Source organism: Oryctolagus cuniculus, chromosome 4, assembly GCF_964237555.1.
Source record: "Oryctolagus cuniculus chromosome 4, mOryCun1.1, whole genome shotgun sequence".
Classification (NCBI taxonomy): Eukaryota; Metazoa; Chordata; class Mammalia; order Lagomorpha; family Leporidae; genus Oryctolagus; species Oryctolagus cuniculus.
In genome coordinates this window covers 68671955-68687420 of record NC_091435.1, presented here as the reverse complement: position 1 = coordinate 68687420, position 15466 = coordinate 68671955, and the positions used below count along the sequence as shown (strand labels likewise).

The 15466-nt window shown below is 40.5% G+C and overlaps 1 protein-coding gene across 1 annotated transcript in view; it reads left to right on the top strand.

Annotated features, from left to right (window-relative positions):
• CCDC80 (coiled-coil domain containing 80) overlaps positions 1-15466 on the top strand; it is a 31857-nt gene that overhangs the window by 5084 nt on the left and 11307 nt on the right. Inside the window, exons 3-4 of the mRNA XM_002716703.5 lie at positions 6596-6752; positions 15214-15350. Of these exons, the coding sequence (XP_002716749.2) occupies positions 6596-6752; positions 15214-15350 (294 nt within the window). The remainder of the gene's footprint in view (positions 1-6595; positions 6753-15213; positions 15351-15466) is intronic.

Sequence of the window (15466 nt, the reverse complement as noted above, 5' to 3'; positions counted from 1 at the left end):
TCCTGTGTCCCCAATATTAGTCATGCAGTTCATTTCTCCCTCCTTCTCCACCCCCTTAGTCAGGCATCTGAAAGCGCAGCTGGGTCTTTTCTGCTGTTAACAGAATCCCTGGTCATAAATTTCTAGCAAATGAAACTCCAACGACAGCTTCTGCTGATGTCGTAGGAGGCAAAACAGAAACCAGCTGGAACTGCTCTTGGCGGTGTAGGCTCTTTGGGGCTGGTGAGAGAACCAGGTTTGTTATTAGAAAGAAGATACCAAAAGGAAGCATTTCAGTCTTTCATTCCGACATGCACTCAGCTGGTGATTATGTCAGAAATGTGTTTTCTGAAGATCTAATGATGTCAACAGTGAGAATGTCAGAAAAGTTAGAAAATGCTAGAAAAGTTAGTGAGAATGGGTTAGAAAAAACCAGATGAACTAAAGCAGAAGAAGAAGAGGGGAAAAAAAAGTGTTTCACCAAGTAGAAAGGAGACAATGTTGCTGGGTAAAAGATGTCGTTGGTATCATTAATAGTTTTTCCATTAATTTTTTCCATCAAACTCTGCTGATGTTTTGTAGGAAGCTCAGTGATATAATTGGTACTTGTTAAGGTTTAGCACTCTCAGGCTGATCAAGTATGGCTGAGAACATTTGCCTCCAAGTGGCCTCAATTTAATACAGTTGCTCAAACTGGAGACATTTAAATTCCAAGAAATTTTGCTGGCCTTTCTGCTCATCTCTCCAACGTAATCTGATCCTGCCTAAAATTTATTGGAAACCCCTAGTGCTTTGTATTTGTTTATACTATTCTTTAGGTGTGAAAACCTCATGTGATGCTTACTTAACCAATTACTTAGAGAAAATCTGGCAGCAGTGGTAGAGTTTGTGGTTGGATGAATGGCATCCTTGAGGCCGTCAGAGGTGCTTCCGGTGGTCAGGTGGCCTATTCTCAAACCAGACTTCAATTCTTTAGTGCCCTTGCTGCTCAGCCTGCCGACAGAGAAACGTGCTTCCTGCAAAGTGCTTTTCTGAGACTGTGTTGTTTGAATGCTGTATGAACCCAACTTTACAGATAAGAAAACAGAAGCTGAAAAGGGTTAAGAAGGTACCAAAGTGTATAAATAATATGTGGCAAAGCCAGAATTAGGACTCAAGTCTGTGTGATTTTAATTCCCAAGCTCAAACCACTCCCCCTATTCTGTCTTTCCTGGCATAAGCCATTAAGTGCAGGAGAAACTAAAGAGTTACCCCATTAGTTAATAAATATGAACATCTGAAAATTCACCTTGAAGCTTGAGTTACCAAAATAAGTGTAAGGTATAGTAACTGTCAACATTGCATGCTAGGCACAAATGTGGAATTTTAACATTAATATCCAGCTAGTTCTGTGCACCCCAGCTCTCTGGCATTCCCTGCAGCCTGTCAAGAATGATAGGCTAATCCCACTTCATCTAATCCTCAGACTGCTTGGTGCCAGGTTGGGGATGACTGCAGTGGACTCATCAGTATCACTGATAAGCCATCGTTTTTGCTCTGAGATCCACTTAGTTGTCATTCACAAAGGACCTCAGTGTGTTGAATTGCATAAATTCAAGCACAGGTTTAAGCACTCTTTCACGATTGAATTTCCCATAATTCAAGTGGTTGATATTTTCAGCCTTACTTCAAAAATCTAGATACTGACACAACAACCTACTTATTTGGTTTAATTTTAGAAAAGGATGGAGTGGCTGGTGTTTAGCCTAGTGGTTAAAATGCCCATACCTTGTATTGGAGTATCTGGAATGGGTACCAGCTCCAGCTCCAGTTCCGGCCCCAGACTCCAGCTTCCTGTTAAAGAGCACCCTGGGAGGCAGCAGATGATGGCTCAAGCAACTGATTTCCTGCCACTGATGTAGGAGACCTCGATTGAGATCCCAGCTCCTGGCATTAGCCCAGTCCAGTCCTGGGTTGCAGGCATTTGAGGAGTAAACCAGTGGATGGGAGCGCTCTCTGTCTGACTGTACAACTGTCAGTCTGTCTCTCTGCATCTCAAATAAATAAATAACTTTTTTTAAAAAAAAAAAGGAAGAAGAAGAAAAAGATTAAAAGCTCTGGCTTACTAAGGCAGACTGCTCGCTTTAAAGTTACTTTTCAGAATCCTGTAAAAATCTAGTGTTGTGAGCCTAACACAGTATTTAGAACAATCTGAGGCTTAAAATATCTCCCCCCTAGCATCTTCCCATTCCTGTTGCTCCCTTTCCTTATGTAAACAGGCTTCCCCATCCTCTGAAGCTCATTGAGCCAACATACCATTTGGAACAGACACATAAAAAAAGAATCACAACACAGTTTTAAACTCATGATACATACCCCGATGTATTGCTACCAACCTGGAGAGAGGCCAAGTGACAGACAGTAATGTTCTCAGAGGAGTTACAGGATGCTCTTTTAAGGAAAGGGTGTCTGGAGATGATTTCTGTGTTAAACACTGTTTGAAATCTTGCCAAGCTGGAAAATGAATATGATGCAGATGCTGATACATAAGGGAAGGAGTCCATGAAATATGTTCGGATGATCAGCTATCTCTGTTTGCCCAGAGATTGAGTGTAAAGAAGAATGTCTTTACCAACTGATTTGTGGGTTCAGATAGACATTCCTGGTCAGAGACCCTGTGTTCCTGAGGCCGTCCTCTCTTCTCTGGCTGGAGAGATCTATGCACCTGAGGGACACTGGCCATGTGTCTGTGAGGCTCCTGCCACCTGCGGCACAGGAATAGGGTCTGGGCTTGTGCCTTGAGGAGCTCGCATAGTAGTTGGGGAGCTGGGACACCCATGTAAAAGATAACAGAGAATGAAACAAATGTAGAATTCCCAGTGGGCAGTGCAGACAAGAATAGTACAACAGGAGGAAGCAATCACTGCCTGCTAGAAAAGACCTAGAGGAGCATCAAGGCTACATGTGAAGAAAGACTCGGATAAGATGGGGAAGTGAGGCAGGTGTGTGCGTGTGTGTGCGTGTGTGTGTGTGTAACGTGGGCAAAGACAGCAAGGAATGCAGGTTAACGATTCAGAAGCAGTGTGCATGTGTGTGCTCGGGTGCACACAATGTATTATGGATGTATTTTTCTGTTTCCTTCCTTTCTTTCTTTATTCCTTCCTTTTTTCCCCCTGAATTCTCACAACATTATGAAGTTGGCAGGGAATTGTTCCAGTGTAAAGGTGATAGGACAGGTTTATGCAATTAAGTGGCCTGGCTAAGGCCCATGAACCCTTCCATTTCATAATTCTGAGTGCTTTGGCTATGGCTACGGGAGAGGTCATGTAAGGGAGAAATTGGAGGAACTTTCACAAGAAGAGAGCCTGGAGCTGGCTCTTGTAGGGCCAGCAGCCAGGAAATGAGTCAGGCAACATGAATGTCATCTCTCTGGTAGATTGAGGCATCCTCAGGCAAAGGCTCTGAGGTGAAAACAAACATCAGAGGTTTCTATTTATTTAAGTGAGATTAAGTACCAATGGGCTGAAAGCCATTGTATGCAGAGTTATGTGGGAGAAGCTGCCGTACAGGGAGGATGAGGTTCTGTTTGATGATTTATTGTCTGAAATTCTTAATTATACACAAGGGAAAGGAACAGACCAGAGGAGGCTTTGAAAACTCTTGAAATCGTGTCATACCTAGATCTGGGCATGGGTCTTAAAGAGTCCATAGGAAATTATGAGACCAAGAAATGGAGTTGATGAATAAGGTTGAAGTTACAGAGGCAAATGATTTGTCAGTCATCTATATCTGGGCAACTAGAAGTGCCTAGAAATGTTTCTAAATCTGCTCTGAATATGGGTTTATCCTTCATTTAGAATAGGGAGTCCCAGGCAATTGACAATAAAGTTCTGTCTCTTAACGTTGTTTCTCCTGCTTATTAATTGTATTTATTTCAAAATCATCTGTTTATGAAGAAAGAACAGCTAGCAAGTAAAACCTAAAATAGAGAGACTTAAAATAAAACTCCAAGATCTGGGGTAACCATCAAAACCTGAAGAAATATTTTTAAATCCCATGTAGCTAACTAAAAATCAACCAACCAAAAACACCATCATGGTATGCTTTTATAGCCATCTTAAATCTTCTTTTCAGGCTAAGTATGAATCAATGAACAAATCTGGAAAATTTTATTATTTTTCCCCTGTGGCAAAACACATTTCTAAAACAAACATCTCCTATGCACCATGTCCATCTGCACAGGCAAATAAACACATGATCAAAAATAAACTAGAGCATGTCTATTTAAAATAAATAATGATCTGAGAGAGAGAGGGAGAGAAACCACTTCATCCCAGAAAACCTTTGTTAATGTTCCACTCAAAGGCTGTTGAACACATTTGCAGTTCCTTGAGGGGAGAGCATGTTGTCATTCACAGCAAATTCATAGAAGGGGGAGCCTGCGGGAAGCAATAAACACATCTCTGACAGAGAAAAATAAACTGTAGGTCCAAGCTTGGACCTGACTTCTCAAACATTTATGATAGAATATTTATAAGAGGTTAACAACAGAGTGACTTTCCCTTTGAAAAATGCCAGTCTAATAGCCATGAACTTGAGAAATAGTTTATAGGATTAGGTGGGTAGATAGAAAAGTGGCTAATAAATTTGAATGTGGTCAAGTACAAGGAATTGGTTGCAGTAAAGTAAACTTATAGAGTCTTGCTTTTGGCTCACTGATGAGTCAACAGAGTGAATCTACAGCCATCAGCATGATGATCGGTTTGGAGTCAGAATAAAATTTCACATCCTCCCACCTACAGGGTGAACAGCACCCTGCCCACTCACTCTTGGAGGGTGATACATAGTTCTGGCTGGTCTCAGCTCAGGAAAATCTAGTGAACTGGATAAGGCTCAGAAGAGGGGAACTAAAATAGTCAAGGTAGTAAAGAAGATTTTGTATTACGTTAGATGAAAACATTGAAGCATTTTTTAAAAAAAAGATTTTATTTACTTATTTGAGGGGTAGAGTTACAGAGAGATAGAGATAGAGATAGATAGATAGAGAGAGAGAGAGAGAGAGGTCTTCCGTCAGCTGGTTCACTCTCCCAAATGGTTGTAACAGCAAGAGCTGAATTGATCCGAAGCCAGGAGCCAGGAGCTTTTTCTAGTTCTCCCACATGGGTACAGGGGCTCAAGCACTTGGGCCATTTTCTACTGCTTTCCCAGGCCATAAACAGAGAGCTGGCTGTTGGAGAATCAAAAGGGAAATTCAGATGTCCAGAGGGCTGTCATAACACAAGCCAGTTTCCCTGCTTATTTGCACAACCATGCCAGGATGATTCTGGATTTAGGTTTTCAGCACTTGGCTTGCAAGGTACTAAGCTGAAGAAAAATGAGCAGCCAGGACACGAACCAGTGCCAATATGGGATGATGGCACTCAGGTGGAGGCTTAGCCTACCAAGCCACAGCACCAGCCCCAGAGGCATTCTTAAAGAGAAGTTTAAGAGCACCTCTAAAAAGTAGTAGTAGCCTCAATTTATTCAAAATAAGATAATAAGCTTCCTCAGATGATTGGTGACTAGGGTATCTCGATTACATTCTTTTTTCTCTTTTACCACTGCCTAAAGGAATCAGAAGTCACAAAGAGAGGATGAAAGACAAGAGTCTGGGGGCCGGCTGTCTGGCTCACTTGGTTAATCCTCTGCCCATGGTGCCAGCATCCCATATGGCACTGGGTCCTAGCCCCGGTTGCTCCTCTTCCAGTCCAGCTCTCTGCTGTGGCCCGGGAGGGCAGTGAAGGATGGCCCAAGTGCTTGGGTCCCTGCAGCCACATGGGAGACCAGAAAGAAGCACCTGGCTCTGGGCTTTCGGATCAGCATAGCTCCGGCCGTAGCGGCCATTTGCGGGGGTGAACCAATGGAAGGAAGACCTTTCTCTCTGTCTCTCTCTCTCTCACTGTCTAACTCTGCCTGTCAAAAAAAAAAAAAAAAAAGACAAGAGTCTGAACAGAAGACTAAACTAAGTACAGGCTATGTAGTTGGAGGATTCCAGTATCTAAAGGTGATTGCCAGGAGCTCTGTGCAGGCCTAATGGCACAATGAACATCTCCCATGTGACAAATTGTAGACCATAGATCATCATAAAAGCTGTCTGCAAGGATGCCTAATAAAAGTTCCAAATCATGGAATGTTCTTGGTTCCCAAGTCCTGGCTTGGAGAAACTCTCTCAATTCCATGGAATGCGAAATAAAGGCAGAAAGCTTTGATTTAACCAATGTCTGATTAGCCAGTTAGGGTAATGGAGATCAACATGAGGATACGGAGACAACATTTTTTAGAATAATCATTGCACGCCAAGTATTCATGTAATACTCAAACAATATTGCAGAAGTAAGTATTCCTGTGCAGAGTTCACAAGTGAAAACACCAAGACATATGGAGAGTAGTAGAAAATTCTAAACTGTATGGAGCATTTAAAAAAGGAGGGGGGGACAGGGAGTGCTTTCCAGATGGCAATTGTTGGCCCTAACTGTGCAACAGAATCATCTGTAGTTTATGTGTTAATTACTACCAGCGCTCTGTTCCAAACCTCTCTGGGCTCTGCCTCAGTACGAAACTAACACTATATCATGTGCTTATCTCCACCGACCTCCAGCTGATCACTGCTCCCAAGGCTGAAAACAACATGTATGTGCAACAGCGTGACGAATACTTGGAAAGTTTCTGCAAGATGGCCACCAGAAAAATCTCAGTGATCACTATCTTCGGCCCCGTCAGCAACAGCACCATGAAAATCGACCACTTCCAGCTAGGTTCTCTTAAATAATTTAATTATATTATTATATTTCTCGTATCTAAGATGGGGTGAGTGTTATGGGAGGGGCCATTGGAGAATCAAAAGGGGAATTCAGATGTCCAGAGGGCTGTCATAAAACAAGCCAGTTTGCCTGCTTATTTGCACAGCCATGCCAGGATGATTCTGGATTTAGGTTTTCAGCACTTGGCTTGCAAGGTAGTAAGGCGGAGAAAAATGAGAGTTATACATAAGGGCTTCAAAAATTAATGGAAAATGGAATTAAGATAAGTTTATTTCAGTGCAAAAATTTCAAAATCCAGGCTTAGTTTTTTCATGGTATGCATTTTCCGTGAACTTTTTAACTCCTCATACAGCAGAGGGGGAGAAGCACAGGGGTAATCCAGCACTATCTTCTGGATCCTGGGTCTTCTTGCCTGTGAGCAGTGCCTTCGCATCTTCCTGCAGACTTTATGCAGCACTTGACTCTTGCAAGGCAGAGGGAGAATTAATTGGAGCTGAGAGAAGCTGTTGGGCTAAATGAAAAGTCACTGAAAATATGGACTGAGCTGCGCCCAAGTCCTTTTGGAGAGCAGAAGGTTTTGGCTGAATTTAGAATTTTCACAATTTTTCATATTAATGATGGGTGTGAGACTCAGGAGGCATACAGCTCAGCCTTGGGCAGCTGAGATCTAATTGTTGTCATTCTTATGGGAATGTTGCAAGACTTACTGGGATTAGTTAAGTTTCATAGTCAGAACCCACCCAGTCTTTTTTTTTTTTTTTTAAATAATTATTGCATCTCTAGGGCTTTATTTTTTAAAAACATTTATCCTAATCCATTTTCTTCTTTTGTTGATGTTATTAGCAATAATGAAAATCCTTCAGCATAATGCTTCATCTTCCATTATTGTACATGTTCTGCATATTTTTCATAAAATATATTTCATCTGAAAAAATATAAAACTATTTCCCATTCATACTTAACTTTAATACATATAACACATTATCTCAAAGATACAATTAAACATGTCAGTCATAATTATGTCATGATAATGTCAACTTCACTGGAATAAGATCTAGCTTTCTAAATTATATTTTTTCTTATTGCAGAAGAACACTTAACACAAGCTCTCCTTGCTGAACAAATTCTTAAATGCAAAATATTGTGGCACACTGTTGTGTGCCTAGAATATACCTAGGCATAAATTTTCATTTTTTTATTCTCTGTGTTCATTAGCTCACCTTCCCCTAAGTGGGCTACGAAGGAAAAATAAGTAGTATTCTTTCCAAGGTCCCATCCTAAATCACCATTGATTTGTGACTGGTTTGTGGACATTTATTTCTGTTGTGTGTATGTTTAGGGGGATAGAACAACAACAACAAAAATGTGTCCTTAACCAAAACAACAACAATGATAATTATACAAACAAAAGACACCAAAGTTCTGGTGGCAAAAAAATTCAGGTCCAGAGTCATAACTTATTTGTTGTACCACTTTGGGCAAGTTAGTGCTTAAGTTTCAGCTTAGAAGTTAATCATATCTTCAAGGCAGGATCAACTATCAGGACAAAAGATTCTTGACAAGTGTAATGAAATCATCAACTGGTTGGATAAGGATTAGACTAAGAAGGAAGAATTTGAACATCAACAGAAAGAATGGCAAGTCCACAACCCCATCATTATCAAGCTGCCCCCACTATGCAGAAGGCAAGTTAGCAGGAATGCCCAGGACTACCCTGCAAGGAGACCCTCCCTCAGAGCCCACCATTGAAGAGGCTGATTAAGCCAACCCAAGTGTCTCCCAGCAGTAAAACATAGAAGGACACAAATTTGTAGCAAATTCTGTGGCTAAACTAAGTTGAGATGCTGTAGGACATTACTGAGCATTCCCAACACTTGAACATGGAACACGTACACAGACAGAAAATAGCATGGCACTTTACATGCACTATATTGTAAGTAGAAAATGCAGAATTGTAAGTAAAACTGTATATGAAACTGGCCCAGAAAAGAAAAAGGACACACAACATTTGGCAAAGGAGGTTCTTTGATAGCTTGTTTTAAAGAAGGAAAATTTGAGGGTGATCAATAAAAGGAGAGATGGTGAAGCTGATGGAGGTCAAGTATGGCAACAGGGAGAGTGAACGTGCTGATGTGCTTCTCGTTTTAGATATTTTACTTAAGGAATCCATAGATTAAAGTATTTTCGCTGTTGAGATAATCTGATCATTTTACAGGCTATGGTGAAGTTTAAATGAGACAACACAGATAACTGTTAGGTCATAGGCTCTATTAATTGTAGTCAACATTATCACCACCATCTGACACAGCAGTCCTCTGGAGATCCATGAGCTGTCACAGTTGTTACACCAGACAATCAGTTCTAAGATTAGTTGTCTGTTAATTAAAGAATGCTGTCAAGTGAGCCCCAACAGTGGCTCTTCCAGATAAAGCTGCATCAGTAGCTCTGGTGATAAAATGAAGGCTGAGAGACTAACACTATAATGCCACATATTTGTTGGCTAACTGGGGCTGAATCATTTGTTTTCTAGAGTTTTATGCAGTAGCATTAGGCAGTGAACTTAACCTCCAGATGTCTTGAGAGGAAGTAGGTATTCAATCCAGTACAGAGACTGGTGCTGGCTGGTGATGAAAGTCCTCCACCAAGTGTCCCTGGTGTCAAACATGCTACTCTCCAACTCTTCCACAAAGTATTCTTATTCCTCATTTCAGAGAAGTTTGGAAAAATCATTATGTCTTCCATCTCAATATCTACAGGGCCCTTTTATAAGCATCTGGTATTGCCTTGGCAATTTTTTTTTTTGCATAATCCTGCTGTTTTCTAGACATCTGGATTAAATATGCACTGTAGAAGAGCTGAGGTTTTCTCTTCTGCCTTCTTGGACATCAGGTATTGTGATTTGGGTATTTGCCTACCTGAATGTCAGTCAGTACCTGATTTGGAGTGCGGAGGTTATTGTTCCTCATCTAATCGCTGGATGACCTTTCTCTCCCTGTGTTATGTCCCAGGTTACCCTTATGGGAAAGGCTGTAGCACTTTCAGCCAAGACTGGGAGTCAGCCATGGGAAAATAAGAATTGGCATGAGCTATGGTTTCAGTGAACCAAACCCAGCCTTGACCGATTTTCAGCTGGAAGTCTATCAGATGGCCTTACTTTTCCTTAAAAACAAATCAAGCACTCTCTCTCTAGTCTTCCAGATTTTCTTGGGCCTGGAAAGCAGAGGCCTGCATCCAGCTGCAGTGTGAACTGTACTTACCAGCTGGTCCATCATGCCAAATGTATTTGGACCATCAGTGATGGACCTACAGACCCAAGGAAACTTACCTTAAGATTTCAAGCATTCATCTAAAGACAGTTACTGATGCTTGAGCGATTCCAATATATTATTTTTGTGAGTTTAAAGTGGGTTAGCACATAAAGGCATTTTTTTCTAGTTAATTGTATTTGATATGTCAGTTTAGGATAGGAATATGGTATGTGTGTTAATTGGATGGATTATAGACAAAATTCATCAAATAGAAAGAATATTACTGGCTAAAGGCACTTTATTGCAGAATGAAAACAGAAATATGGAGAGGGAACACAAAAAACAGGTTTCTATCTCAGCAAAATATGAGATAAAAAATATTTTAGCCCTGGTCTCCAATCACTAAATTTTAAGGGCTATCCCTGCAGGGCAAAGGAAGTTCTTTGACAATTTCTTTTGAAGAACAGCTTAAGAGTGATAAATAAAAAGAGAGGTAGAAAAGTTGACAGAGGAAGAATATAATAAAAAGAGCATTTTGATTCCCTAATTGTGAATAAGTAATTCATAGGCAAATTTTGAAAATGATGTTTCTCTTCAACAGGATCATAGTATAATTATGCAGTCAATGATTGATGGACATCTGGGTTGATTCCATATCAGCTATTGTGAGTTATGCTGCAGTGGACATGGGGGTACAGATAACTCTTTCAGATGCTGATTTCTGTGGATTTGGGTAAATTCCCAGGAGTGGGGTTGCTGCATCATATGGTAGATCTATATTTAGATTTTTGAGGTATCTCCATACTGTCTTCCACAGTGGCTGTACCAGCTTACATTCCCACCAACAGTGGATCAGGGTATCTTTTTTCCCACATCCTCTCCAGCATTTATTGTGTGTTGATTTTTGTATGAGATCCATTCTAACTAGAGTGAGGTGAAACCTCAATGTAGTTTTTTAAAAAGATTTATTTTTTATTTATTTGAAAGATAGAGTTACAGAGAGAGGTAGAGACAAGAGAGAGAGGTCTTCCATCCGCTGGTTCACTCACCAGATGGCCACAACAGCTGGAGCTGTGCTGATCCAAAGCTAGGAGCCTCCTCCAGGTCTCCCACGTGGGTGCAGAGGCCCAAGGATGTGGGCCATCTTCCACTGCTTTCCGAGGCCATAGCAGAGAGCTGAATCGGAAGTGGAGCAGCCGGGACTAGAACCGGCGCCCATATGGGATGCTGGTGCCTAGGCCAGGGCTCCAACGTGCTGTGCCACAGCGCCAGTCCCTCAGTGTGGTTTTGATTTGCATTTCCTTGATGGCTAGTGATCCTGAGCATTTTTTCATGTGTCTGTTGGCCATTTGAATTTCTTCTCTTGAAAAGTACCTATTCAAGTCCTTTACCCATTTATTAACTGGATTGTTTATTAAATGATATCTTTCTTAAAGGAGAAATTTTCATGATTACCAAATCTTTACTGAGTGCCTATGTGTGTTATGAATTGTGGCAAGCTGTATGGATATAAAAGATGTCTAAGACTTGGTCTTCATTGTTGAGTTGTTCATATCTAATGACAAATATATATAAAAACAACTGGTTGCAATTCAAGGTAATAAGCATCATTATTGAAAAATGCAAAAAGCTTACAAGTGCACAGGTGAAATAATTTATTAGAAATAAGACATTCTGCATTCCCAGACTAAAAAAATATCTACATGCTTGTTCTCAGTAGGAGCAGCTGCCAGAGACTTGCAACAGGAGCAGGCAGCTGGCCTCACGTGCACCTTCCTCAGAATTTGGCCTGGAGAGAATCTGATTTACTACAGGGTTGCCCCCATCCCAGCTGGATCCAGTGTTGATCAAAGCTTCCATGCTTTCCATTGGTTGAAATATTTCAGAAAACGTTTTGTTGAAAGGAGAAGCAAGGCTGTGAAATGTTTTCTTGCAATATACTAGTAGGGCAAAGTTTGGCTTAAATCTTGGTCCTTTATCCTCTCTACTCTTAAATGTGAGGTATTTTGGTATATTAGAGAGTGTATTGGGTAGGAGGGAAGTGATGTTCCCTTAGTCCTCAGCTTCATTGCATTATGACCTAGCAATGTAAACTTAAAGCAAGCCACTCTTCTTCCTAGGGTCTATAATAGATTGGATTCTGTGAGATTCAGACTCTGAGACTCTGAGTTTTGCATTCAGGAGATGCATGGGCTTGCTGTGTTTGCAGGCACCATATGAATGAGGGGTGAGGGGTGCAAGATTGGACAGAGGAGAATTTGAGCTGCAGTGGTTTGCTCACTTTGAAACAAGGTGGAGAACTTCTCTATCTCTCCTCTCTGCACACTGCCTCAGCTGTTGAACGTGAGCTGTCCCCTGGTAGGACAGTGACTTAGGGGAAGCAGTTGTCTTTAAGGAGAACACATCTCAAAGTGGGATCCGAAGGGCAAATATTCAAAGCAACCTTAGTTCTGAAGTTAGGACACCACAGGGTCCACTATAGTTTCGTAGTTTTAGCTTCAATAGTATGCCTGAGTTGAGCCAGATAATGTCTGTTTCAGTTATCTATTGCCATAAGAAGGCTATGTAGAAAAGACTCTCAGACATCATGGTATATAATAAGCATGAAGACATCACAACTCTGGTTTGGCCAGTCTGGGATGGCTGGATTAGGTTTGCTCATACATCTTCAGTACGTTACACATTGGCAAGGTGATTCTGCTGATCTTGGCTGGACTTATACCAGTGTTGGGGCTCAACTGACTGCGAGCTTATCTGGGATAAACTTGGCTGGGATGAGACCAGTGTAACTAGGCTTGACTCATCCTCCAGCAGGCTAGTGTGGACATGCTCTCATAACAATGGCAGAGGCAAAAACAATCCTAATTTGTAGGCTCATTTCTAGCCTCTGCTTGTGTCCCATGTATCTCATTGGAAAACCTGAATAATTTAAGTGAGCTCGGAATCAAGAGGTGGGACAGCTCAGCCCATTTACCACTACAAGGAGCTACAGTTACAGGGCAAGGGTATAGGTGTAGGCAAGGGTGAAGAGTTAGACTGTTTTTTAAATCTGCTACAATCTCCATCTCTCTCTCACAACAGCCATTCAATGGTTTTTGTGAGTTTTTCTCTTAAGCAGTTGCTAGTGGTGTCATTTGGTTCTAATAAGGAATTTGAAGTCCATTATAGTTACTCACTTGTGAGTCTAGCACCTAGCACCTACTCAAGACACTGATGATTTTGTTTTGATTAAACAAAAGCAGAAATGAATGTATGTTGGAAATTAAAATTGTAATTCCTAGATGCAAGATAAACTGTGGTTTGTAAAGTCTTAGGATCAGAACATTAACTGTAACTACCTTTTTAAAAAATTAGTTTTTCAATGATTTATTATTATTATTATTCACACAGTAAAATATGCTTCTTGTTAAATTTGAATAGACTAGACATGCAGCATACACAGTGAAAGTCTCAGCCTCACCTCTCCCTACTGCTACCTCACTCCTCAAGGACAACCCTCATTCAGCTGTGTGTCTTTCTGGATCTTTTCTGTGTGTGTTCCTGTATGCATGTTTCTTGTTTTGCCTTATTTTGTTTTAACCAAGCATAAAGTCGTACTATGCATTTTATTCTGCAACTTGCTTTGTATACTCAACAATATATACCAAAAAAAAAAACACCTCAGCCATTTAAATATACGGATTCTTCTAAATTAATTTATATTTTGTTAATGACAACATAAATGTACCCTTGAAAAAATAGTTTCTATGTATGCAGCATATAATTTTTCTTTTGAGATGTACTTGGTTCCTTATAGGCTCCGAGCTTCATGTCTGTAGTGATCCATGAAGCATAATTATGACTTTAAGGAGGACAACAGATCTTTCCCCTCTCAATTTGATTTGCTTTGGAAAAATCAAACTCATGGTTTATATACTTTCAAATTTCATAATCAAGTAAATCAAAGTAATAGCTGAACTATATCTCTCTTTGACCAATAAGAGTGATGGTCTATGATATACAAGCTGTAACCTCTCATCTTCTAACTGTGGTGGTTTCTACTATAGTACTGTAGTGCTACTCACCGAGTAATGGTGTTGATAACTGATAGAAACTCTTCACTAGTATTCCTATTATCACATTTTAGCTAACTTTAATTTTTCACATTTGTTTTTAACAAAGGGAATATTTTGAAATTAAAATTCAGGTAGGATTGAGGGAAACATTGTGACCTTCGTGGAAGGGAAGGAGTAAATACAGATGCTTGTCACCTTTGATAACTTTATGTCTACTCATTGTGTGTTGAACATGTTGTAAGGCAAAATCACATTTCATAAACCTAACCTCCCAAACATCACAGCTTAGCAACACACTGCAGAATCATTTGGTCCTGACTGGAAGCTGTGGCTTACTGCCACTGCCCAGCATTATGGAAGAATATTGGGAAAAGATCAAAATCTAAAGTTCAAAGTAAAGTTTCCACTGAATTCATATAACTTTTGCCAATTAAAAAAATTGTAAAGCAAGCCATCATAAAGCCAGTTATCTTTATTTTTGTGCTTCCTGTTAACCCGGTGAGCCATTTCAAATGATACCAATTTATTCTGGGTGTTTGATGATTGAAACAATTTATGTAATGTTAAACATGTCCATAAATCCAGTCACACTTTGGAATTTTATTCACTTATGAAATATGTGTAATGAATAGCTTGACTTCCTTTGGAACTAAAATGAACCTGTGACTAAGTTTGAACATAGATTTTTATTTTTCTCTGTAGCTGTGACAAGTTTATTGGGCCCAGAACTTAGTTCTATACCAACAAGGAGGAACAGACACAAGTTTCAGCCATGGAATTATTTTTTATGGAAATAAAACCTGACAAAAGTGTCTGGATTGAGTTGGTTAGGGTGAGGACTCAGCCTGGGTGAGTGGTGGTCTTCTTCAAGGATGACTCAGCAGCCCTCACTCTACCTTGTCTCCCCCTGAGTCTCTGTAAATAGGGAGGCGGACACAGGGCCTTGATCAGCTTTAGAAGAGTGGCTTTCAAAGCTAGTTTATTCATTGATCTGTTTCTGTGTTTTGCTCAAACACAATGTAAATCAGATGTTTACAACTCCTGAAGGCTAGCCTGATGAGACAGGATGGACACCCAGAGCCTTCACCCACTCACTACCCACTGACTTCTGTCTCACCACACCTGTATTTATTCACATTTCATTTCTTTCAGATAATGAAAAGCCTATGCGAGTGGTGGATGATGAGGACTTGGTGGACCAGCATCTCATCGGCGATCTGAGGAAAGAGTATGGAATGACCTATAACGACTTCTTCATGGTGTTGACAGATGTGGATCTGAGAGTCAAGGTACAGGATCTTATTTTAGATGATGAGGGACCAATCCCCAGAAGAGCAACCCTGATTTTTTTTTGTCAGTGAGTCTATTAGCTGTATAATTAAGCACATATTTCATACACATTATT